We start from the raw sequence: 24,926 nt of genomic DNA, 5'->3' as shown, positions 1-24,926 counted from the left end.
TACATTTACCTTCTTTATTTTTGTCATGCCCCTTCTAAGGTAATAGCTTCTTCAGTATCAAATTTTAACTATCTACCACATTTCTGCATTATCATGTTTGTAGATCTTGCCCCTAGCAATGTTTCTAATCCCTTTTCCTCTAGGTATGGAAATTCCTCTAGCAGGCTTTGCACTCTCTACATCTTTAGCACTTCACCTTTCCACACCCCCATGTCCCTTTCCTTTTCTTTTGAATAAATGGATAGAATCCTATAATCTGCCTCTTATTAGATGTGAAGAAATTCAGACTGAGTCACTTCCACAAAGAGACAGGCCAGAGACTCCCTTCTCTCCCCACCCCCAGTCAAATCCTGAAGTTGATTGTTAGCTCTGCCCAGCATGTAGCATGACTTGAATTGGGATGTTGAATGGGAGCTAGCTGTCTATGTTACAGTAGTCCTTTCTTATTTTTGATAAGACTTTACCTTTTGTGGTGTTTCTCTCATCTTATCTTGTTGATTACACATTAGTTGCTTTGTGAATTTTAATTCTATTTTTTTCTTCTTAGGTTATGGAAAACAATTTTTTTTGCCATCTTGCCAATCACATGTTCCTATACATGTATTATTTTATTCCTAACATTGTATATTTCTTTATTTTTATTAAGTTTACAATAATGTTATAATAAATTATAATGTTTTCATATCAAGAAATATCAAGTTCTAATTATGAGAAAAGGAGTAGTTTAAGCCTATTACACATGCCTGCTTGTGAAAGAATTCAAAATGGCTTCAAAGTTAAGACAATACAAAATGAGCAAAGAAATTATACAAGAAATATATGTATATATGTAGATGTGTAGCATATCTATACATATGGCTATATCTATATCTACATCTATATCTGTATTTATATCTGGGGGAGATTGAGAATGGCCTTCCTTTTCCCGTATTTTGGTTCTTTTTCTTTTCTTTTCTTTTCTTTCTTTCTTTTTTTTTTTTTTTGGAGATATACAACCAAAATTTCCCATCAGTGGAGGAATAGCTTAAACAACTATAGCATATAATGTCACATAATCTTATTGTGCCAAACAATGATGACAAAATTAAATATTCAAAGAAACTTTGCAGGAGTTTTATGAGCTGGCGCATACTGAAATGAGCAGAATCAAGAAAACAATGTATGTAATGACCCCAATAGAGTAAAGAAAAGAAGCTTTGAAAGACTTCAGAATTCTCATTATCAGTGACCAATCCTGACTTCAGAAAACCGGTCATGTGTTTCTTGAAAGAGGAGCAAAACAAGACATGTGTTTTCATATAGGGCCTCCCACCTCAGATCCATGTAATCACAAAGCCCAGAATGTAATCACAAAGTGTACAGGAAATGGTAAGGAATTTTCCTACAATCCTACAAAAATGTTTGAAAATCTCATTTATCGATTTGAAAAATATTATACCTTCATAATTTATTCTTTAAAGGATCTCAGAGGGTATGCTACACTTGACTCTACTTGTTATTAAAGGAGGGCCAATTGGGGTATGTGGCGTGAATTAAAGGGTGGTGATAGAGATAAAGAAACAGAAGGAAAGAAAAGAAAAGAAAGGAGAAAGAAAAAGCATGCACACAATAAAATATTAAATACCTGGAAGAAAACAAAAACAAGACAGAAAAGGGTCACAAATAGGGCAATTGTATTACTACTTGATTAAATTTAACATACACTTTAAAAATGAACTGTATATAACAGAAATTCACAATTCCATATACGGTTCTTTTTCATTCTTTGTTTTTTGAGTTAGTTGTGGTTTGGGGGGGGTTGTTTTTTTTATGATCATTAAGTTCCTAATAATAAAGGGAAAAAAAATTAAAGGACTGGCAATAACTCTACAATTTGGTTTTAAAGTCCTGCCATAAGGTTATGTTATTTTTGTTCTAGTTAGGTTCACAAGTAACTATAGAAATTATCGTGTTTATTGTGTGACATTATATTAAATTATCATGGGATAAAGCTTGTCTCTGATATCTTTATAAACTAGATTTTATCAAGATATCCAGAAGTATTATTATGTCTCATATTTTATATTATATTAGTGAAAACTAATAAGATTAAGCTCTTATAAAGAGCATAAGACTATTACCACACTAATTCAATATACATTTTGTAACATAATCCAGAGCTTTGTTATAATGTAGCAACCTGTGTTATAACTGAGACTGTGCGATAATGAGATTTCACAGTATGACCTCGGTAACCCTTCTCCCAATACAAAAAAGTCCTAGCAAAGTCAAGCTTTCAAGCTTGTACAACATGATGGTTTGGCACTTTCCCCCTGCTATCCTGCTCTCAGGAAGTTTAAATAGTTGTTTTTTAAAATGAAGGATTTAGCCCAGACTTGAACTACGAAGAAGTACATTTTAAAGATTGTCTAATATACTATTGCTTTCTCAATTGATTATCACTGCTTTATCAAGACAAATATAAGGTGTGTATAAATAGAGATTATATGGGACAGGAACAAATCTTACTTCAAATATGTATAAGTAGTAGATTCTCTGTGCCTCAGTTTCCTCATCTATAAAATGAAGGGGTTCAAATTGAGAACCTCTGAGTTCCTTCCCAATTCTAAATCTCTGATTCTATGATCACAAGAACCAATAGCAGCATCACATACTTGACTGAGAACTAGCCTTGCTGTCAAGAAAATTTTGGTTCAAGTCCTGATATCTCCCAACTCTGGGATGTAAGGCAAGTCATTTAACCTTTCAGTGACCTGAGGACATTCTCAAAGACTGTAAATTGCCAAGCATTGTTAGGAATTTCTTCACATTTCTTCCTACCTGTAATTTCTGGTACTAAAAACAAAATTCTGATAAGTTCAAGTATTGAATTGACGTAAAAGGTCTTCAGAAAGCTCCCTAGATGATCCTCTCAATTACACAATGTCAACACAGTCTAAATTTCAAGGGGAAAAAAATGATTTAAAGAATTAAGAAACTGGAAACACCAATTTGGTGATAATGGTATCTCCTGGAAAAACATGTTTTTGACCCTTTACTTATATGAAATGGACATTTTAATTTAAAAATAAAAGAGAAAAGTTTATTGCCATGATGTCATTGACATGCTTGATGCATGATATAAAAAAGCTAGACAGTAGTAATATTTATATCTAGAATTTTAAAGCCTTCTCAGACTCCCTATTAAGTAGTCAATTCTGCCTATTATAAGGCTTTGTGTAGTAGCTCTCCAATTACTGTCCTGTACCCTGACTCCCAACAATAAAGAATCCTATTATAAAAGCAAATCATTGCAAACTTCAAACAGCATGGATTCTAGAGGTACCATTATTAAAGAAAGTGTAGAGATGGCAAACCTTTGATGTTATTAGACATGATGGAAAAAATACACATTTCTATTTGAGTATACTCAGTAAACAGAAACATATTTTTTTTCCCTGCATTAAATGGCCCGAAAACCAATTTGGAGCCACCAAAAGCTTTTCAAAGCAGCCCTCCTTAGAAAAGATGCTTATGCCATTCAAAATTCAAGTCAGCATGCTTTCTCCATCCAAGGCCATCAACTAGAGCTGGAACTTTATTTTCAAAGAGGTTATGAATTCAGAGGTTGTTATTTATTTTACCCAAAGCCATCTCTGGTTTTATGAGTAAAATGTCATAGGTAATGAACTTATCTATGGTAATGAAAAGCTGGTGTATAGCCAGGACCTCAGTCTGAATAATGCCTCTGATTCTACAGAGCTCTTGATGGTAAACTGTTCAAGGTTCCCTGCTAACATTCCTTTTTTTTTTTTTTTGTTCTTATGTTAACCACATTTTGGAATGTAAACTGTGGGCTATGGGATGGGACAACTACACACAAACAGTAATTAATCCTCTTCCTTCTGAATGGGGCCTCTGTCAAAGAGAAGGCAACTTCAAGGTGCATGCCAGGCTCCCAAAGCCCATGGGGTATAGCAGGCCTCACAATTGGGCACATTCATTCAATGAATATCACCTTGTATTCCCTATGGCAAGGGAATGGAACTGTGGCTTCCTGGAAGACTTCACATCTGTGGTCAGCAGAACCACTCATGATGGTAGCTGGTTAGAAAGGAACAGTGGATTGAGTGAAAATCCACTATCTTTTCATTAGTTTTCCTGGAATGGCTATAAGGAGAAGCAGCAAAAAAAAGCCTGAGTTTATCATCTCAGAACACTAAATATTTGTGTGTGGTTTCACATTCCTAAGTACATTTGTTGGTTTGAACTTTACAGTCACCATAGCTTTAAGGTAATACACACATGTCTGATTTATCTACCCTTCAACCCAGTAAATTAATAAGACATTTAGAAAGAATTTTGCTTCTGGTAGCTAAATAGTAGCTTTTGTTCCTTCTTTCTCCTAAGGAACAGGCAATAAATAAACAGCTAAAAGGGAGGCCAGGACACTAAGACCAGATAGACAGTGAGATTTTTTAAAATAGGTGCCACCTACTAGCTCTCTTATCTTGTGGGAGGTCACTTACTCTAACTAAGCATGTCTCCTCATCTGTAAAATGGGAATGAAGATAACTTATACCATCCACCTTTCAGGCTTGTGGTGAAGAAACACTTTATTGTGCTATAGAAAAGCGAGTAGTTAGAAATAATAGAGACTTGTGTGGTTGAATCCAATTTGGGAATATTGGAATAGTGATCAAGTGTTGTGCCTTAAGTGAGAAAGTGGCCTCTGTGTATATTTGTGGTACAGCATAGAGCACTGGTTAGCATAATAGGGGAAAATCTTTACTAGGAGATTGTTGTATTCTTTCATCTTTGCATGAAAGGGGGCATTAAATTCCTTTTTACTTAGAGTGATGGGAATAGGGTGTTCTAATTAACTGCATATTCTGAATAACTTTATATTATTGCATGTCATGTAAAATTGACCACCAAATTTCAAAGAATTAGGATATAGCAAAATGCATTTAAAATTAAGGCTATAGCAGGCTAATTTAATTTTGAGTAATTGCTAAGATTCTTCAGGATATGAGTCATTATAGAGGTATTTTCCAGCAGTCTTACTCCATTAGGACACTATAAATACCAGGTTTAAATTCTTAATCTCTCAAACTAGATTAAACAGGTACCCAGAGTCTGGGCAGATTTCTTGGTGGAAAATCCTTGTTCCCCCCTCCAGGAGAACAACTTCCATTCTCCCCAAGATAAACCTGGAAGATCTATCATCTCTACTCTCATTCCTTTCCCTTGAAAAGGACAAAGCAGTGATAGACTATGACAGCAACCTGCAGGTCTCCCTCATCCAGATTCTTCCATCATAGCATCTCCTGTGTGTAAATCCTCAAAGTTTCTGGGTTTTCTACCTTTTCAAATGCCTCTTCCTGTTCCATGGCTGTGGGTTCTCCCTGAGAGGTCAGTGCCCCAGGCCTGCTATTGACATATCATTAACATCTCTAGTTACTAGAGTCTACCACATCAAACAATTTGGAGGTTAAAGAGTATTTGAAAAGTTCAATGTGTCTGTCTTAGAACCTTTAAAGGTTAGCCTATACAATAATAGTTTAATGGTAGCCATACTATTAGACACTCCATTCAAGAAATGGCTCTCAGTTGTAGAACAGTTACTGAGCTCACTATTGCAGGCGTTTTCCACAACAGGGGACTTTCTACACTTGGGAAATCACAGATATGAACAAAGCTCCCCATGCCCCCCCCCCAAATATATATGTCTTTCTTTGTTTAGGTATGTGTATCTCAAAGCCTTGAGTAAAAATACTTGTAAGATAACAAAGGTAACAGACACCATCTATAGATGTCAGTGAATCTGTGGTTTCCTCACCGTGGTCGCTTCCTTCAGTGTATACACACCATAACCCATCCATGCCTTTTCAACCTGTGTAATTCTTGACCATTTCTTTCCATAAGCCCTCAATGGAGGATATGCCCACTGCCCTGAAGGGCTGCTTCTAGTTCAGACATCTCAAAGTAGATGTTCAGTAGACATCCTAAACTCAACATGTCCATAACAGAACTCCTTAGCTTTCCCCCTAAACCCTTCCCTCTCCCACTTCCCTATTACTATACAGGGCAATGGAAAATGTGAGCTACTCTTTTTGTGAACAAAGCTCCACTAATTCTCCCTTACAAAGCTCATGGTGTGATCTCACTATCTTCAAGGATGCTCGCTTCCTCTGTAGTTGTTACTATGTAGTACCTAAAAACCTTCTTGGCAATTCCTGAATTCAAGAATCTCAGGGATTTGTCAAAACTTAATTATTAGGCAGTGAAAAGAATGCTGCATTTGAAGTCTGGAGATATGAATTCAAATCCTGTCTCTGCCAATTAATATATGTGAGACCCTGCTAACTCCCTTCTCCCTGGGCCTTGGAATTTCCATTTATAAAATGAGGTGTTTGGTCCCTATAGTCACTTCTAGCACTAAGTCTTAAGAGACTCCAAATGAAATTTAAATCTAAGAATAGCCAGGAGCCAAGATAAACAGAGAAATTAATAATTATTCTGGATCATAGATTTATAGGATGCAGAAACTGAAAGAGACCTTAGAGATCATCAAATCTCTTTTATTTCACAGATGATAAAACTGAGTAATGAAAGGTTAAGTGACTCTGCAATGTCATATGGGTAATTAGTGGGGTACATAACACAATTATACCATAGTATTATTTAAGAGTAGAAAAACAATTTATTTTCTGGTTGTTTGGATTTCAGATGAATCAAAGATACTTGATATTTCAGTAAGTTTTGACATTTAACTTGTAACATTTAAGAGATGATTATGAAACAGTCTAAAAACTATATTTTATTGGAATTGGAAGAGTGTCAAGTTATGAATGGTGACTACATTTTCCAGGCCTCTAAATACCATCTTTTAGAATGGACTTCTGTCAAGTAGACATGTCATAGTGGAGAAAGTGTTGCTTTGAGAGTCAAGTAGACCAGGAGCTAGTTCAACTTCAGACATATACTGTGACCCTGACCAGGGTCACTGACCCATCTCCAGCGTCTCAGACATCTCTCAAAGCCTATGAGATATTAAGTTGCTATGTAATCAGCATAGGTGGAGAATGTTTAGTCATGGAATTTCTCTACATGGATTAAATCACAGATCCAAGTTTTTAAAAATGGATCAATGTTAAATAGCCATTATCTTATATTCCCAGTGTATATCATCAATGCAGCATTGATGAAGTGCTAAAAAGAAAAAAGAAAAAAAGAATTGTAAGCTATGATATATAGACATGTGTCTTTTTTATTTTCCTGTCTTGTCAGTTTCCTTCTCCTTGGTTCACACAGACAACTTGAGGATTGGGCATTTTGGGGAGATGGGGCTGGTATTTTATCCAAAAAACCTATTAAGTGATTGTGGACATTCCTAGAAAAGGAAAATTGTTATTTGGTAAGGAAGAAGATGGGTTAGTGGATAGGAAAAGATTATTCTAGCCACAATGTGAAGGGTGAACTTTTGTAGAGTGCAAAAGATGTGAAGTCAAGAAGTCTCAGAATAAAAAGTGAGAAAAAGCAAAGGGTTAAGCACCTAAAAGGAACAGAGTAGACAGAAGAGGCAAGCCTGATAAGAAAAGTGATAAAAGCAGCACTATATCTGTGATATGGTTACATAGCTCTGCCAAGCATCATTTTTTAAAAGATCTTATTAAAAGATATACATGGACCATTTTTTGGCATGTCTCCCTTTTATGAGTCTCATTCTTATGAGAATATTAATTTCTCCTGGCAGGTCTCATTGTCCGGGAAGTGAGTATTGAGATTTCCCGCCAACAAGTGGAAGAGCTCTTTGGCCTTGAAGATTATTGGTGCCAGTGTGTAGCCTGGAGCTCTGCAGGTACCACGAAGAGCCGGAAGGCCTATGTGCGCATTGCATGTAAGTAAGAACTCTCTCCTAGCTGGTGTCAGTGCAGTAGATGGGAGGGAAAAGAGAAAGGCTGCTCAGCATGAGCCTGCTCTGGTTTTCAATCATCCCAGTCAAATAAAGATGAGGTTTGTGTGGTCTTGGTGTGCAACAAGTGACAAAGCAAAAGCTCACTGAAAACCTTTGTGCTTGATTTAGACTTTTGTTTTTGTTTGTTTTTCAGGGTAATGGGGGTTAAGTGACTTGCCCAGGGTCACACAGCTAGTGTCAAGTGTCTGAGGCTGGACCTGGACTCAGGTCCTCCTGAATCGAGGGCTGGTGCTTTATCCATTGTGCCACCTACCTGCCCCCCTTGACTTAAACTTTTGTGGCCTGGGGTTTCAAAGTGTATGCATTCCATTATTTATTATTTATTATTATTATTATTATTTACTTAAACATTAATTAATAAAATCTATTTTTTCTCCCTCTCATACTCTTTAGAACAAATATAGTCAAAGCAAAACATATTCCCAGATTGGCCATGTCCAACATATATACCATTACCTCTCTGTTGGGAAATAAGTAACATACCAGGCCCCACTAAAATCATGGCTGGATATTGTGTTGGTCAGAGTCTTTCAAAGTTGTCTTAATTTTTACCACAGAATGTTATTGTGAATGTCTGACTTGTTCTCTTGATTCTGCTCAGTTTACTTATCATCAGTTTATGTAAATCTAACCAGGCTTCTCTGAAACTCTTCCTTTCATCATCTCTTAAAGCACAATATACATTCATACATTATCAATGCTTCTGTAAGTCCTCTAGGACATCAATAGTAATAGTGTAATAATAAGGAGGAAAAGGAAATGGAAAAGAACAACAAGAACAAGAACAAGAAGAACAACTACCATTTTGATAGCACTTTATGGTTTTCCATATGCTATCGCATTTGATGTCATTAGGGTATCATTTCCTCAATGATTGATTGCTTCAGTGGGCTAACTAGATCCTGAGTAAATGAAAGGGTGGTGGCTGCTTTTAAAAGTGCCTCATTATCAGGGAGAAATATGCATCTTCTCTTGGGGAGTATGATTCCGTTTCCTTAAAGCAGTGTAGTTTGCAAAGCTGCCAAGGCAGTGGCAGCTTGTTATGACAGGACAGTTAAGTTAATATGTTGCCTGGAGCTCAGCACCACAAATATGTTAAGTTAATACGTTGTCTTGCCGGCACCACAAAGAGCCAGAAGCTTTTTTTTTTTTGAGGGAGAGTAAAGGATGATGAAAAGGGTCCTTCTCTGGATTAAATTTCCTCAGGATCAATGTTATACATCTTTCTTTTGGGGTGATGGCATGTCATGCCAAGCTCTTTTTGGTATGTCTGCCTTCAACTGAGTTCTACCCTTTTTCTCCATCTATTGTAATTTTGTGGACAAACCCACATTGGCCCACTTTCTTTGAGCAACTGCAAAGAGGTTGTCTTCCTACTAGGTGGTACCATGGATAGAGTTTTAGATTTGCCATGAGGAAGACCCGAGTTCAAATACTGCTTTAGACACTTACTAGCTATATGAAGCTAAACAAGTTACTCAATCTCTCAGCCCTAATTTCCTAATCTGTAAAATTAGAATAATAATAGCACCTACCTCACAGAATTGTTGTGAGGGTAAAATGAGAGAACATGTGGAAAGCACCTTGCCACCTTTTAGGTGCTATATAAATCCTAGATATTGGTGTCATTATTATTATTATTATTATTATCATAATTAATGAAAATGACCAATAACAAGGTACTATAAATTAAGTAACTAAAGGGTGAGAAGAGAAGGTTATTCCTTAAGAGAATATTTTAAATTAGTTTCTAATCATGAGAAACAGTATGATGGAAAAAGGTATCAATGCATATCTTAGATGTTTTGTGGTCAACAATAACATCTATTTTAAATTATTATTCCAGTTCCATTGCTAAGGCAACCCTTTTTAAATCTCAAGTCATAGATAATAAATTTCCAATTTATAAGAATCCCCTTTTCATCATTTTTTTTTAATAAGGCAGGGTCAGGGTTCTTAGTAGCTGTGTGACTCTGGGCAAGTCACTTAACCCTCATTGCCCTGCAAATAAAGAAATAAATAAATGAACAAAGAAATAAATGGATAAATAAATAGATAAATGAATGAATGATTGAGTGAATAGATGAATAAATAAATAAATTATTGAATGAATAAATAAATAAAACTAAATAAATAGATAGATAGATAAATAAATAAATGAATGAATGAATAAATTAAAAAATAAAATGAAACAAAATAAAATAACACAGTGTTTCACCAGGATACTTAATAGCTACTTACCACTTGAGGGATTAAAAAAAAGTGACCCTTCTGCCTCGGACACAAAAATATAACAAAATTAAATCATTCTTTCCTCTAGAACAAAAATGTAAAATAATTAAAATGTGAGCATTTATTTAAAAAAAAAATTCTCCCCACAGTGTCCTTAACTTTCTTGCCTTCTGCACCATGCCTTCTCTACTGCTAGCTCATCCTGGAACTTTCCTTATTACCTGAGGTCTCCTTGCCCTGAAAAAGCCTACCACCCCATGGCCTGTTTACCATATAAAATATATAAGCCCCTACTCCACCTTCTCCCTTTGGTGAATTGCTTTAGGAAACTCCATTTTGTAAAAGGAACCAGAGCAAGCACCTCTATTCTCCTCTTGACCTCTTTTGCCTGTTATCTTCTTTCATTAGAATGTAAACTCCTCAAAAGTAGAACCTTTCTTTTTTGTTTATATTTGGATCCCTGGTCCATAGCTTAGCACCTTATCTTGCACCTAGTAAATGTTTGTTTCCTTCATTCATTCACTAAAAACTTGCCTTCTTGCCAATTGACTAAATCTTTAGATACTTAGAAAATATTCGAATATCCAAGTGAATCTGTGATCTTATCAACGTGTCTATTTACTCCAACAATATATTGCAACCCAGCTATGACTGTTCAATCTATGGGATTCATCCATGTTTTCCCTGACCATAATCATCATTCTGCACGTTGGGAACCTCCCTTGCTTTTCCCTAACATTTTTTTCTATTTTTTTTTTACTTTGAATTTAAAATACCCAAAAAAATAAAGACCCCTATTTTCACACACTGCAGAATATGAAAAGAGAATGCTATATGAAAATGTAAATCTCCACTTTATAATGCTTGTTTTATTAAGTTTATAATAAATTCAACAAGTTACTTTACAAACTATCCCTTTTGTCTGTCCTTCCTTCTGAACTTCCTTATGCTTTTTTCTATTTTTAAGTTGATTCAGTGACCCTCTTTTTTAACATTACTATTTATAATCCCCTGACTCCCTCCCCACCTCATTGAAAAGAGAAAGAACAGAAAAACCTTTTTAACAACTAAGCATAGTCAAGCAAAAGAATACATAGTTTACATACCAAAATATGTTTTTTTCTATACTTTGTGTTCACCACCCCTGTTAAGAGGTGGCTAACATGTTTCATCTTCTGTAGACATGACTTGTCATTGCATTCATTATAATCCTGAAATCTTTTAGTTTTTGCTCTTTATAACGTTTGCCTTGTACAAAATATTTTCCTATTTCTCACTTTATTTGGCATATGTTCGTATTTCCCAGGATTCTCTGAAATGGTCTCTTTTGTCATTTATTATAGGTAATATTGCATTACATTCATATGACACAAGTTGTTCATCCGTTTCGCAATTGTCAGAGGAAATATAAAGCACCTTCTTAGATTCTAATTCTTTACCTTTCTTTTTTTATTCCTTTGACTCTCCACAGCTCCTTTCATTTGTTCAAATAAATTTGCTTTTCTAGGGTTCTCTGGACTCTAGTATGTATATTCAAAGTTCCTACACAGCTCTGGTATTTTCATCAGGAATACTTGAAAGCTCTTTCCCATTAAAGTGTCATTTTTCCATCTAAGGTTATACCCAGATTTATAGGATAATTTATGCATGGTTATAAGCTTATAGCCTTTTATAATATTGTACTCCCATATCTTTTCTCATTTGTGTTGAAGTTGCCAGGTCTTGTGGAATTTTACTGTAGTTTATTGGTATTTGATTGTTTTTCCTTTTTGGATGCCTCCATTTTTTTTCTTTGAGCTGAAAGTTTGGAACTTTGGCTATGACATTCCTGAGATTTTTCCTTTTGTACTTTCCTTTTGAAATTAGCATCGTGCCTGGCATATAGCAGTTCTTTAATAAATGCTATTGCCTTGATTATATAGTATCAACTAAATAGATATTTATATAGTATCAAGAAACAATAAGCATGGTGGAATCTTGTGTTCTTTCCATCTTAAAGTCAGTTGTGTGATTTTTGTTTGTTTGTTTGTTTTTTGTTTTTTTGGTGAGGCAATTGGGATTAAGTGACTTGCCGAGCGTCACACAGCTACTAAGTGTTAAGTGTCTGAGGCTGGATTTGAACTCAGGTTCTCCTGAATCCAAGGCCAGTGCTCTATCCACTGTGCCACCTAGCTGCCCTCAGTTGTGTAATTTTTAAAAATATGGTTTTCTGTTTAATATCATTTGAAAAAGCCTTCCTGCTCCCTTATAATGATCCTACATGACTAGGTTATTATAATAATATTTTATTTACTTATTTTTATTTATGGGAAATTCAGTTGAACTTATAGTATTTTATCACTTTTTTTGGTTGTAATAATGTCTGAGACTTTTCCCCACCACACCTTTGGAATATTACCCTCCTTCAGATACCTTGATTATTGCTCTCCTCAATGTCCTTACACTTATGTCACCTCCACGACAGACCTCCTCTTTCATATCCTTGATTTAGTCCAGTCTTTCTTCTCATGTTTGTTTTTTCAGTGCCAGATGAAAAAAAAAATGTTATGAAAAGCTCTGCAGTTTGTTTCCATCTTTTCCCAATTTCACATTCTCCTTTGAGTTTCATACTTATATGACCTCAAAATGATTTTTTATTTGAGTTTCTTGCCAAGCTTTCTCTAAGCTGATTTTACCCTCCAACACTTTTCTCTGTTTATGAATGAATGAGTGAAAGAATAAAGTATTTATTAAGCATTTACTATGTGCGAAGCACTGTCCTAAGAGAGAGGAATGCAAATAGGAAAGTAAGAAAGTCCCTGCTCTCAAGGGGCTCTCATGATGAATCAACACATATGCAAAGTGTTAGCCACAAGTCACATGGAAATGTACCATGGTCCTTAGGGTGCGGTTGCAAAGCAGAGGATGATTGGAACTATTGTAATTGGTAACAATGTTCTTTCATCTAAATAAATCATTCTTTGGCATCAGCCACTTATTTAAAGAAGACTAGTTGCTTTAATTGTACAAAAAAATCCTTTTTTCGCCTTTTTGCTCTTTTTTTAGTTTTGTCTTATTTTTGTCTTGGCTCTACATGTCAGTAGTCTGACTGTACACAGACATCTAAGTCAAGAATAATTTCCATATCATTAGCTGGTTGTTTCTTGTCTGTTCAAATGGGATCAACTTTACTTTTGGTGCTGTTGTTCAATGTTTCTCATGTCTTGTATCTTCAGATTATTTTCTTTAAAACATATTTATGATGTGTTAAGCATGAATTTTCTAAGTTATATAAAAGTATTCAACTTTTATATCTTTAATTATGATCTCTATTTTCCAAAATATTTTACACTATCCTCATATATTCCCACCTTTATTTTAAAGTTACCAATTAGAAAAGTATATGTTGATTTTGTTCAAAGGGTCTTGTCAAGTTCTTCCAGGAATGCCTATTCTTTACACTCTGTGATAAATATTTTTTCTTTTATGTGAGTCTTTGGTTTTCTTTTTGCAAATACTTTACATGAACATTGGAGTGTAAGATGAGCAAAGATTCCACAAAATAAACTTCCTTAATGTCCATAGACAAACAACTCTGTCAACTCCTTTATTTCCTTCTCCAAGGAGAACTTGTGAGCATACTTCCATGTAGTTCCTACTTCCTTCTGTCTTCTGATTTCATTTTGGATAAGAACATCAATATTGGTATTATTCAATTGCTCTGGTAGAGTGGCATGTTCACTTGATCACGACAAAGATCTCACATTTTGAATGCCAACAGCTAAAGTCATGATGATGCAAAAGCTATGATTCTCAGCACCCTCAGCTTCCTTTTCTTCCACTATAGTTCATGGCAGAGGTGTAAGGGATCTATAAAGAACTGAGGGTTATTTTGTAGTTTGCTTTGTGTTATGGATTGTGTAATGATTGGAATGATGCCACCTGCTGGAGACTTACTGTAGGAAAGCTCCGCCATGAGGAGAAGGTGCCCGAGGGCAAGACATGTGGCTTTTCTTCAGCTTCAGGAAGGGACGGTTTGCTTGTGGGAGGGAGGGGGGCAAGGCTGGCGCTCTCTCTTTTGTCAGGACTCTGGTTTGAGAGTGGAGCTAGAAATGAGCTCTCCCTTTAATATATAGATGAATCTAGGCCTTTCTCTCTCTCTTTACCAAATTCTTACTCTCCTTAATAAATGCTTAAAAGTCTAACTCTTGCTAAAGCTTATAATTTATTGGTGACCACTCATTAGATATTTTAGACAGACTAGCTAGAATTTTAGCCCCTTACAATTGCCACGGAAAATGAATTTATCCCCAAAAGGTCAGCCTCTAAGTGTTCTTTTTTCTGATGCTGATCCTCAGAAAACAGATATAATATATTGCCAGGACTGTAATTGAAGCCTTTATTAATGGTGAAACAAACTAGGATTGGTTCTCTAAGGGCATAGTCTCCGAGAACCAAGTTCACCTCCAAAGCAAAATGATCCATCCAAGTGGGACTTTATGGAAATCAGAGAACAAGAAGAGTTTTTTTCCTATTAAAAAAGATCAATTTACCTATAGAATCTTTTCACCTTCATGGAATGAGACTCAAGATCTCTATTTGCCTAGCCACATGGTTAAAAATAAGTAGAATTCCAGGGATAAGGATACATTCATCAGGACTCTGATAGAAAATTATGGAGGTTCTGCTTCTTGGGTAGGCTGGCCCTGAATAGCTCTGATCCTTTGTAATGTTTTAGAAAGCTTATACATAACTGTTTCTGCACTGCATCAAGTGGGTTTTGGTGGTTTGCCCAGGAACATTTGACAGATGGCCATCACATTAACTTCAATTAAAGGTTTGAATTTATCTCAGACAAAGATAACATTATGATGCTAAGGTTATGTAAGTGCAATTACCTTTCATGTAATTAGATTTATGTATAGCAAGAACACAATGGAGTGGCTTTTAGTGCTTCCATAATAAATACTTGTTTTCTGAGGTTTATAACTTATCTATGAAAATGTAATCTAAGCAAAAAGTTGGCACACAAGGTCATGACTCAGGAAACTTTTTTTGGGTTTTGCATTTTTGCCAGGAGGAAGAGACACTTTGGGAGAGAAAGACAGAGAGAAATAAGAACACAGAGAGACAAAAAGAGAGGCACAGAGAAAGAGACAAACAAGAAGAAGGAAGGAAGGAAGGAAGGAAGGAAGGAAGGAAGGAAGGAAGGAAGGAAGGAAGGAAGGAAGGAAGGAAGGAAGGAAGGAAGGAAGGAAGGAAGGAAGGAAGGAAGGAGGGAAGGGAGGGAGGGAGGGAGGGAGGAAGGAAGGAAGGAAGGAAGGAAGGAAGGAAGGAAGGAAGGAAGGAAGGAAGGAAGGAAGGAAGGAAGGAAGGAGGGAAGGAAGGAGGGAAGGAAGGGAGGGAGGGAGGGAGGAAGGAAGGAAGGAAGGAAGGAAGGAAGGAAGGAAGGAAGGAAGGAAGGAAGGAAGGAAGGAAGGAAGGGAGGAAGGAAGGAAGGGAGGGAGGAAGGAAGATTTTATGTACCATCTAGTAGATACATTTGGGGGGGGGGGCCTGAGGCAGTTGGGTTAAGTGACTTGCCCAGGGTCACACAGCTAGTAAGTGTCTGAGACCGGATTTGATCTCAGGTCCTCCTGACTCCAGGGCCAGTGCTTTATCCACTGCGCCACCTAGCTGCCCTGATACATTTTTTTAAATTAATAAAGTATTTTATTTTTTTTTCCGTTACATGTAAAGATAGTTCTCATCTTTTGTTTATACAAGCTTTACAATTTCAGATTTTTCTCCCTCCCTCCCCTCCCTTCCCCCTCCCCTAGACAGCAGGTAATCTGATATAGGTTATATATATATATATATATATATATATACACACACACACACACACACATATATATGTGTGCATATATACATATATATACATATATACACATATACACATAATAATATGAATCCTATTTCTGCATTAGTCATGTTATAAGAGAAAAAATCAGACCAATGATGAAAAACCTCAAAACAGAAAAAAACAACAGCACCAAAAACAAAAGAAATAGTATGGTTCATTCAGCATCTATACTCCACAGTTCTTTTTTTTTTTTCTTGGATTTGGAGATCCTCTTCCATCATGAGTTCCCTGGAACTCTTCTGTACCATTGCATTGGTGAGAAGAATATATCCATCACAGTAGATCAACACTCAATGTGTACAATGTTCTTCTGGTTCTGCTCATCTCACTCATCATCAGCTCACGCAAGACCCTCCAGGTTTCTCTGAATTCCTCCTGCTCATCATTTCTTACATCGCAATAGTATTCCATTGTATTCATATGCCACAACTTGTCCAGCCATTCCCCAATTGATGGGCACCCCCTCAACTTACAATTCCTTGCCACCATGTAAAGAGCAGCTATAAATATTTTTGTACATGTGGGTCCCTTTCCCCATTCCATGATTTCTTTGGGAAAAAGACCCAAAAGTGGTATTGCTAGGTCAAAGGGTATGCACAGCTTTATCGCCCTTTGGGCATAATTCCAAATTGCTCTCCAGAATGGTTGGATCAGTTCACATCTCCACCAACAATGAATTAGTGTTCCAATTTTCTCACAGCTTCTCCAACATTTATTATTTTCCTTTTTTGTCATTTTAGCCAACCCTGATACATTTTTAAATAAGAGATTTTCATTCTTTTATTATTACAAATTACTCCAATCTCTAACATCATTTACACAGTAGGCAGTCTTAAAATAATATGAAGTCAAGAACATCTTCTCCCTGGTATGGGAATAGAGTGGCTTTCCACATAAAAATCTTGAACTCATGTGCAAAACTGAACTTAGTCTATTTTCCTCTAAATCATTCCTATGATGCTGTATGTGGGCCAAGAAGTACCAGTTAGAACTGAACATGGAACAACTGATTGGTTTAAGATTGGCAAAAGAGTATGATAAGGCTGTATATTGTCACCATATTTATTTAACTTATATGCGGAGTATATCATATGAAATGCCAGGCTGGATGAAGCAAAAGCTGGAATGAAGGTTGCCAGGAGAAATATCAACAATCTCAGATATGCAGATGGTACCACTCTGATGGCAGAAAGTGAAGAGGAATAGAGAAGCCTCTTGATGAGGGTGAAAGAGGAGAGTGTAAAAGCTGGCTTGAAGCTTAACATCAAAAAAACTAAGATCTTGGCAACTGGTACTATCACTTCCTAGCAAATAGGGGAAGAAGAAATGGAATCAATGTCATATTTTATATTCTTGGCCTCAAAGATCACTGCAGATGGCAACTATAGCCATGAAATTAAGACACTTGCTCCTTGGAAGGAAAGCTACGGCAGATCTGGACAGCATACTAAAAAGCAGAGACATCACCTTGCCAAGAAAAGTTTGTATAGACAAACGTACAGTTTTTCCAGTAGCCATGTATGGCTGTGAGACGATCAACACTTTCAAATTGTGGTACCAGAGAAGACTTTTGAGAGTCCCTTAGACAACAAGGAGATCAAATCAGTCAATATTTAAAGGAATTAATTCAGGCTGTTTCACTGGAAGGTCAAATACTGAAGCTGAAACTTAAATATTTTGGCCACACAATGAGAAGACGGGACTAGTTTGAAAAGACCCTGATGCTAGGAAATATTGAAGGAAAAAGGAAAAAGGGCTGGCAGAGGATGAGATGGCTAGATAATGTCACAGAAACCATGAACATAAACTTGGATAGACTTCGAGAGATAGTGGAGAACAGAAGTGACTGATCCAAGGGGTCATGAAGAATTGGACCCGACTAAATGACTGAACAACAACAAAAAACTTCCTAGTTTGCCTATTTCTGTAGAGTACATCACCAGCCTCCCTATCCTTCAGTCTCACAACTTGGGAGTCATCCTTTACTCTTCTCTCTCTCTCTCTCTCTCTCTCTCTCTCTCTCTCTCTCTATATATATATATATATATATATATATATATATATATATATATATATATATATATTTATTTATCCAATTTGTTGTCAATACCTGTCAATTTCATCTTTGCAATATCACCTTAAAATGCCCTCTTCTCTCTAGTGCAAACCCTCATCACCTCATACCTTGATTATTACAGTTGTCTGCTGGTGGGTCTGCCTGTCTCAAGTCTGGCTTCACACCAATCCATCATCCATTCAGCCACTAAAGTGAATTTCTGAAAGTGTAGGTCTGATCATGTTACTACCCATAGGCCTCTACTCAGTACTTCCCAGTAGCTCCTTATTTCTTCCAGGGTCAAATATAAAATGCTCTATTTGTGGGACAGCTAGGTGGCGCAGTGGATAGAGCACTGGCCCTGGATTCAAGAGGACCTGAGTTCAAATCCGGCCTCAGACACTTAACAGTTACTAGCTGTGTGACCCTGGGCAAGTCACTTAACCCCAATTGCCTCACACACACAAAAAAATGCTCTATTTGGCATTCAAAGCCCTTTCATGGCCTAGCTCCCTTTTACCTATACAGTCTTCTTACAATTAACTTCCCAACCTGTACTCTCTGATCTAATGACCCTGGCCTCCTGCTAGTTCCACAAATCAACTCCATCCCTCTGCTCTGGGAATTTTCTTCGACTGTCCCCCATGCCTGAAACACTCTCCCTCCTCCATTCTATCTGATGACCTCCCTGGCTTCCTTTTAAATCCCAACGAAAATTTTATCTTCTATAGGAAGCCTTCCCCAACTCCTTTTAGTTCTGTGCCTTCACTTTGTAATTACTTCCTTTTTCTCCTGTATATAACTTGCTTTTATGTGTGTGTGTGTGTGTGTGTGTGTATATGGATTTATGTGCATATTGTCTCCCCCACTAGACTGTAAGCTCCTTGAAGGCTAGGCTATCTTTTGCCTCTTTTTTGTATCCCCAGCACTTAGCACAGTGGACCTTTAATAAATGATAATTGATTGATTAATAGTCATTTTACTCCCAAATCCAGGAATTTCAGAGAGAATCATGTATTCCCTTGTAGTTTTCTTTAAGGGCAGGTGAAGTTCCCCTTATGTAGGATCTATGAATGGATACAAATGTGTCACCATCAGCATTAAATTAGGCAATTGGCTCCAAGTTGGCTTGGGTTGGTTCTAAATTAGAGGGCAGGCAGAGCGGAGGAGGATGGAGAGAAATGCTTCTCCTTCCTGTGTCCAAGAAACATGCATTCTTTAGTGGGTAGGAAAGGATTATGCTTCATTTCAATGCTGATCATTTACACATTGAGAAAAAAAATTATCCTCTAAGGAATTTATGATCAGCTATCCCCTGAAGAAACTACAAATTAGAATTAATATCTTCAGATTAATCCTTAGTGTAAAATCACTAGTGAGTACTTTTTCACATTTTCAGAAATGTGCAATTTTATGGGACTTTGCACAAAACATGATTTTTCTTTATTTCCTTTTTGGTTTGTCTACAAGGCAGAGAACTATACTGTTAATAGTTTTTGAAGCAAGTAATTAAGATCTGTCACCAGAAACCACCACTACACACCCCTCCATGCCCCAGAACAACAACAACAACAAATGACCATAGACAAAAAGTAACATCTGTAGTCCCAATGTACATATTTTGGTCAGTTTGTGTTTTGATACCCAAAAACAAGTATTGGAGAAAGAGAAGGGAGGCAATGTCACTTTTGACTTTTGCAATTTTTTGTTTGTTTGGTTGGTTGGTTTTTTGCAGGGCAATGAGGGTTAACTGACTTGCCCAGGGTCACACAGCTAGTAAGTGGCAAGTGTCTGAGGTCACATTTGAACTCAGGTCCTTCTGAATCCAGGGCCGGTGCTTTATCCACTGTGCCACCTAGCTGCCCCTGCAATTTGAATCAAAAAGAAATTAATTTAGTTTTTAATTCATATTTTATCTTTATTAAGGGGGAAGGAAATTAAAACCGTATGTCTTTTTTTGTGGGGCAATGGGGGTTACTCGGGGAACTCAGATCCTCCTGAATCCAGGCTGGTGCTTTATCCACTGAACACACCTAACTGCTCCCAAAACTATATAATATCTTTATAGTTTCCTTACCCCTAAATTTCAAATACAACTGGAGGAGTTGTTAAATTTAAAAATACTTTTTCCATATTTTTTTAAATACAGGAAAGATAAGCTAGTCTATCTCTGGAAACTAGAACTGTTGCAAGCTTTCTAGGTTATGTGACATCAAGGCAGAATTTTTTTTTTCATTTCCTGAACACCTACATGGCACATACTCAAATCCCTCATGAACTAGTTTGTTCAGTTTGTTCAGTAGTAATTTATCCTTAAGAGCCAGGTATGATGTTACAAATAATGTCACCACCCTGTATAAGCTATTAAAGTTTAAAAGTGCACTATGAATTTTTGAATGTGTATATACATAAACTTAAGTACATATAAGCATAGATGCACATACATGTATATACACACTATATACACACATAATATTTCAAAAGCTTAAACTATTAAAGCTTAAACTGTAATACTGGTGGTGGTGGTAATAGTAGTGGTAGTAGTAGTAATAGTGGTGGTATTAGTGGTAGCAGTAGTAATAATGGTGGTAGTAATAGTAATAATAATAATATCTAGCACTTATATAGCACTTACTATAAGTGCTAAGTGCTTTACAATTATTATCTCATTTGATCCTCATAACAACCCTGAGAGGGAGGTGTTATTATCCTCATTTTAAAGCTGAGGAAACTGAAACAGACAGAGGTTAGGTGACTTGCCTAGGGTCATGCAGCTAGTAAGTATCTGAAGCCTACTTTGAATTCTAGTCTTCCTGACTCCAGACCTGGAACTCTATACACTGTACCACATAGCTACCCAATGAGACTTTGGTGTACCCAGTGTGTGTACGTGTGATGTATGTGTATACATACATGCATAAGTATGTGTGTATATGTTTTACACACACATGTGTTCATTGTATGTGGTGTGTATGACCCTGTATATATATGCATTTATAGATGCGTTGTATGTGTGGGCATGTATGCATGCGTGTGGGGGTAGGTGCATGCATATATGTGTGTATAGGTGCATATATATGTGTGTATATATTTGTATGTGTGTACATGTGTGTATTCATGTAAGTTTTAAGAGTCTAAAACTTCACTAAGATTTTTGGAATACCCTGTATATAAACAGTTCTGCCTCCTCCAACACATACTTACTTGGGGAATGTAACAATAAAAATATCATTTTAAAATATAAATACCATGCATCTCACTGAAGCAGATCTTACATGTTTAATGCAAAGTCAGGCACATGTTAGGGAATCCAGAGCATTCTGGTTAAAGGGTGGAAGTCTCATTTAGAAGTACTGCTATGGTTCATGAGTTAGATTTCGTGCTAGGGATGTCAAATCCCTGATTTGCTGTGCTGGGATGGACTACTATGTCTCACTTCAGAGACACACTAAGTTAGTCTTATAATTTGACAAATAATTATTAAAATGACTGTGCAAGGGAGATAGGGATGAGCTACAGAGAAACACCCTCCGGAAGTATAAACTATACCAGGGCAGATACACCATACACACAAATAAGTATAATTAAAGGTAAGTTGGCAAAGGAAAGATGTAGAGAAACTCCTCCAAGAAAATGTGAGACTCCAGCTGAACAAAGAAAGCACAATACCAAATCTTAATCAGCAACAAGTTGTCTGTTTTATAGAAAATCTGACCCCATAATGTGGTATTCTCTAAAGACCCCTTGACTATGAATGATCAATTTGGCCCACCTCCTCCACTAACAAGCTATGTGACCCTGTACAAGGTACTTTAAACCAGAGATTCTTAAACTGGGTTGGGTATGTAATATTTTGATAGCTATTTCAATATAATTTGTTTCCTTTGTAATCCTGTGCATTTTATTTTATGTATTTAAGGGGTCCACAGGCCATACCAGATTGCCAAAAGTGTCTATGACACAAAAAATGTTAACTACTCCACTTTAAATTCTTCAAGTTTCAGTTCAATCATCAATAAAAAGAAGGTTGAAGTAGGCTTTTTCCATGCCAAATATTCCACTTCATGCCCCAGTGAGAAGTTTTTTCAACCTGAATCATCTAGATCAACTGTCTACACAGATAAGGTTATCCGTATAATTGCCAGATTTCCACTTGGCAGAACTCTGTGCAATGACATTTAATGACTATCTCCTGACAAGATTTATTTAAACATTTGTAACCTCACAGCATTTTAAAATCCTAGCACTTAAAAATGAACATTTTCTTTTTTTTTTCAATTTGAAGAAAGGTTATGTATTAAAGTTCTTTTAAAAAGTAGTCATAAATTAATTCAAGGAATATTTTAAACCATTTGTTGAGCAATTATATTAGGCTTTATGAGTGATACAAAGAATAGGGAAAATAGCATAAACTAATGAGAGCTGGGATTGTTCCATCTTTTGTATATACAACCCCAGGTGCTAGTATAGGGTCTGGCATATAGTAGGATCTGCATCAATACTGATTGATTGATAAGATACAGCTCCTGTCCTCATGAAGATTATAATCTAGTATGGGGATAAGACATATAAAATTCATATATTATTGGGATAATTGTTGTTCATATTTCCTTTTCAAAGAGGACCAGTGACATAATAGGTGATGTCCTGACTTGCACATCAATTAGATATGTCAGTCAGAGTTGTACAAAGTCATCAGTCTCTTGCAGGGTTTGGTTTGTGATAAGTAGAAGTATGTATAGAATGACTACATATACATATACATATACATATACATATACATATACATATACATATACATTTGCACATGTGCAATACACATAAATATACATGTGTATATATACACATATATACATATCTGTGTCTAATGGTAGCCATCGGGGGAGGGAGGGATTAAAATTAAAAGAAAAAGAAAGTTGCACGACAATTTCTATTTAATAGAATAGCAAATTGTACTTAATAGATTGGCAGTTTCACATATGATTATCTTTTTTATTCTATGTTATAGAAATATTTTTTTTATTTCATAAATTAATAATAAAATAAATAATATTTAAAAAACAAAACAATAAAAACTAAATCTTCAACAGAGAGACAGAGATTCAATATCAAAACATCAAAAAGAAACCCATCAAAATGACTTCTAGAAGGTGAGATACAGGATTGTTATTGCTTTAAAAAGGATGGAACAAAATTACCCCTGGAGCCTGGAAGGTACAAGGTTGGTCCGCCTTGACCTCAAACCAGATAAGTTTCCAGGCAACAAACAAGAAAACAAGGAAAAAGGGGGTGTACTAGGGAGGGGAGAAAAACAGAAACATGCTTGAATTCTCCTTTGCTCTCCAGATGTGCACTGCCTCCAGCTGCTCCTCTATCAAAAAAGCATGGGGAAGAATAGCAAAGAGACAGAAAATTCCTTTAAAAGACCTCTGTGTTCTAAGCCCAACTTGCTACTTCCAATCTAGTCAGGTCACGTGTTGTTATTTTTCTTCTTACAAGAGTCTATTCTTGCTTTTTTGTTGTCCCTCTGAGTTCGTGTCAATATCATACCATCCACATGCCACCAGCATGTGTGCCAGAACTGAGGGTCAATTAAGGTGTCATTTGTTCTAGCCACTTGACTTACTGGATCTCCTTTTTCTGAGTCCTGTTTCTGGCTAGCGACAAGTGGTAGAGGGGTGTTATTATGTTCCCCTTTTCAAATGGCTCTAAAATAATTTAATGTCCATTGATAATTATATTACTAAAGCCACTAGTAATATCCAAGTCTTCTGACTCATAATCCATTAAATCTTTAAGTACTTATTAAGCAAGCACTGAGAGACACATGTACAAAGCCATCCCCCCACCTGATGAACATCACCCCAACTTTGAATTCAACTTTTTAAAAAATCTCTTTTAAGGTACCAACCTAGTAGTGGTATTGCTAGATCAAAGAGTATGGGTGGTTTTATAGTCCTTTGGCCATAGTTCCAAATTGTTCTACACAGTGTTTGAATCAGTTTACAACGTTACCAAGAGTGTATTAATGTCTCATTTTCCTCATATGCCCCACAACATTTGGCATTTTCCTCTGCTGTCCTATTATCCAATCCAATAGGTATGAGGTAGTACCCAGAGGTGGACACATGTACAAAGAATGAAAGAATCCCTAGTGGCAAAGAGCTTGCATTATAATGAATGAGCTGATTATATATAAAAACATATACCACATAAAGATAAAATTAATAAATACAAATACATGTCTATATAGTCACACATATACATACTCAAAGTAATTAAATACAAGGTAGTTTGGGAGAGGGGGCACTGGCACTTGGGAAATCAGCAAAGACTTTGCACAGAAGATGGTGCTTGAGGTATAGGTTAAAGAAATGGAGGGACTTTTAGAGGCAAAGATAAGGTAGGAGTGCATTTCAGGAAACTGAAGCAGGAGATGGAGTGTTATGGGTGGAGGGAAATGAAAGCAAATTTAGCTAGCTCACAGAGTCGGTGGGGGGAAAATAATGTCCATTGAGACTTGAGAGATAGTGTGGTGCCAGGTCATGTAGGAATTTATTTTATCTTTGAGGTAATAGAAAGTCAATGGGATTGGTTAGGTAGGGAAGTCACATGATCAGATTTGGGTTTAAGGAGATTTCCTTGGCATCAGTATGCAGGGTAGATTAGAGAGGCCAAATCAATCCGGCAAGTTTTTATTAAGTGCTCACTATATTTCAAAGTACCATGCTGGGTTCTGGGAAGATAAAGATGAGCAAAAAGAAAAACAGTCGCTGACCTTGAGAGGTTTCTAG

General features: G+C 36.4%; 1 protein-coding gene across 2 annotated transcripts in view; it reads left to right on the top strand.

The window, feature by feature from the left end:
* The window catches only part of UNC5C (unc-5 netrin receptor C), a 428,091-nt gene that overhangs the window by 265,303 nt on the left and 137,862 nt on the right, over positions 1-24,926 (top strand). For both annotated transcript variants that reach the window (XM_043972822.1, XM_043972821.1), the window contains exon 3: positions 7,739-7,882. In XM_043972822.1, coding sequence (XP_043828757.1) covers positions 7,739-7,882 — 144 coding nt within the window. The remainder of the gene's footprint in view (positions 1-7,738; positions 7,883-24,926) is intronic.

This window comes from Dromiciops gliroides, chromosome 6, assembly GCF_019393635.1.
Source record: "Dromiciops gliroides isolate mDroGli1 chromosome 6, mDroGli1.pri, whole genome shotgun sequence".
In the NCBI taxonomy this organism is placed as follows: Eukaryota; Metazoa; Chordata; class Mammalia; order Microbiotheria; family Microbiotheriidae; genus Dromiciops; species Dromiciops gliroides.
The sequence above is the reverse complement of the archived record's forward strand: the minus strand, read 5'-3'. Positions and strand labels throughout refer to the sequence as shown.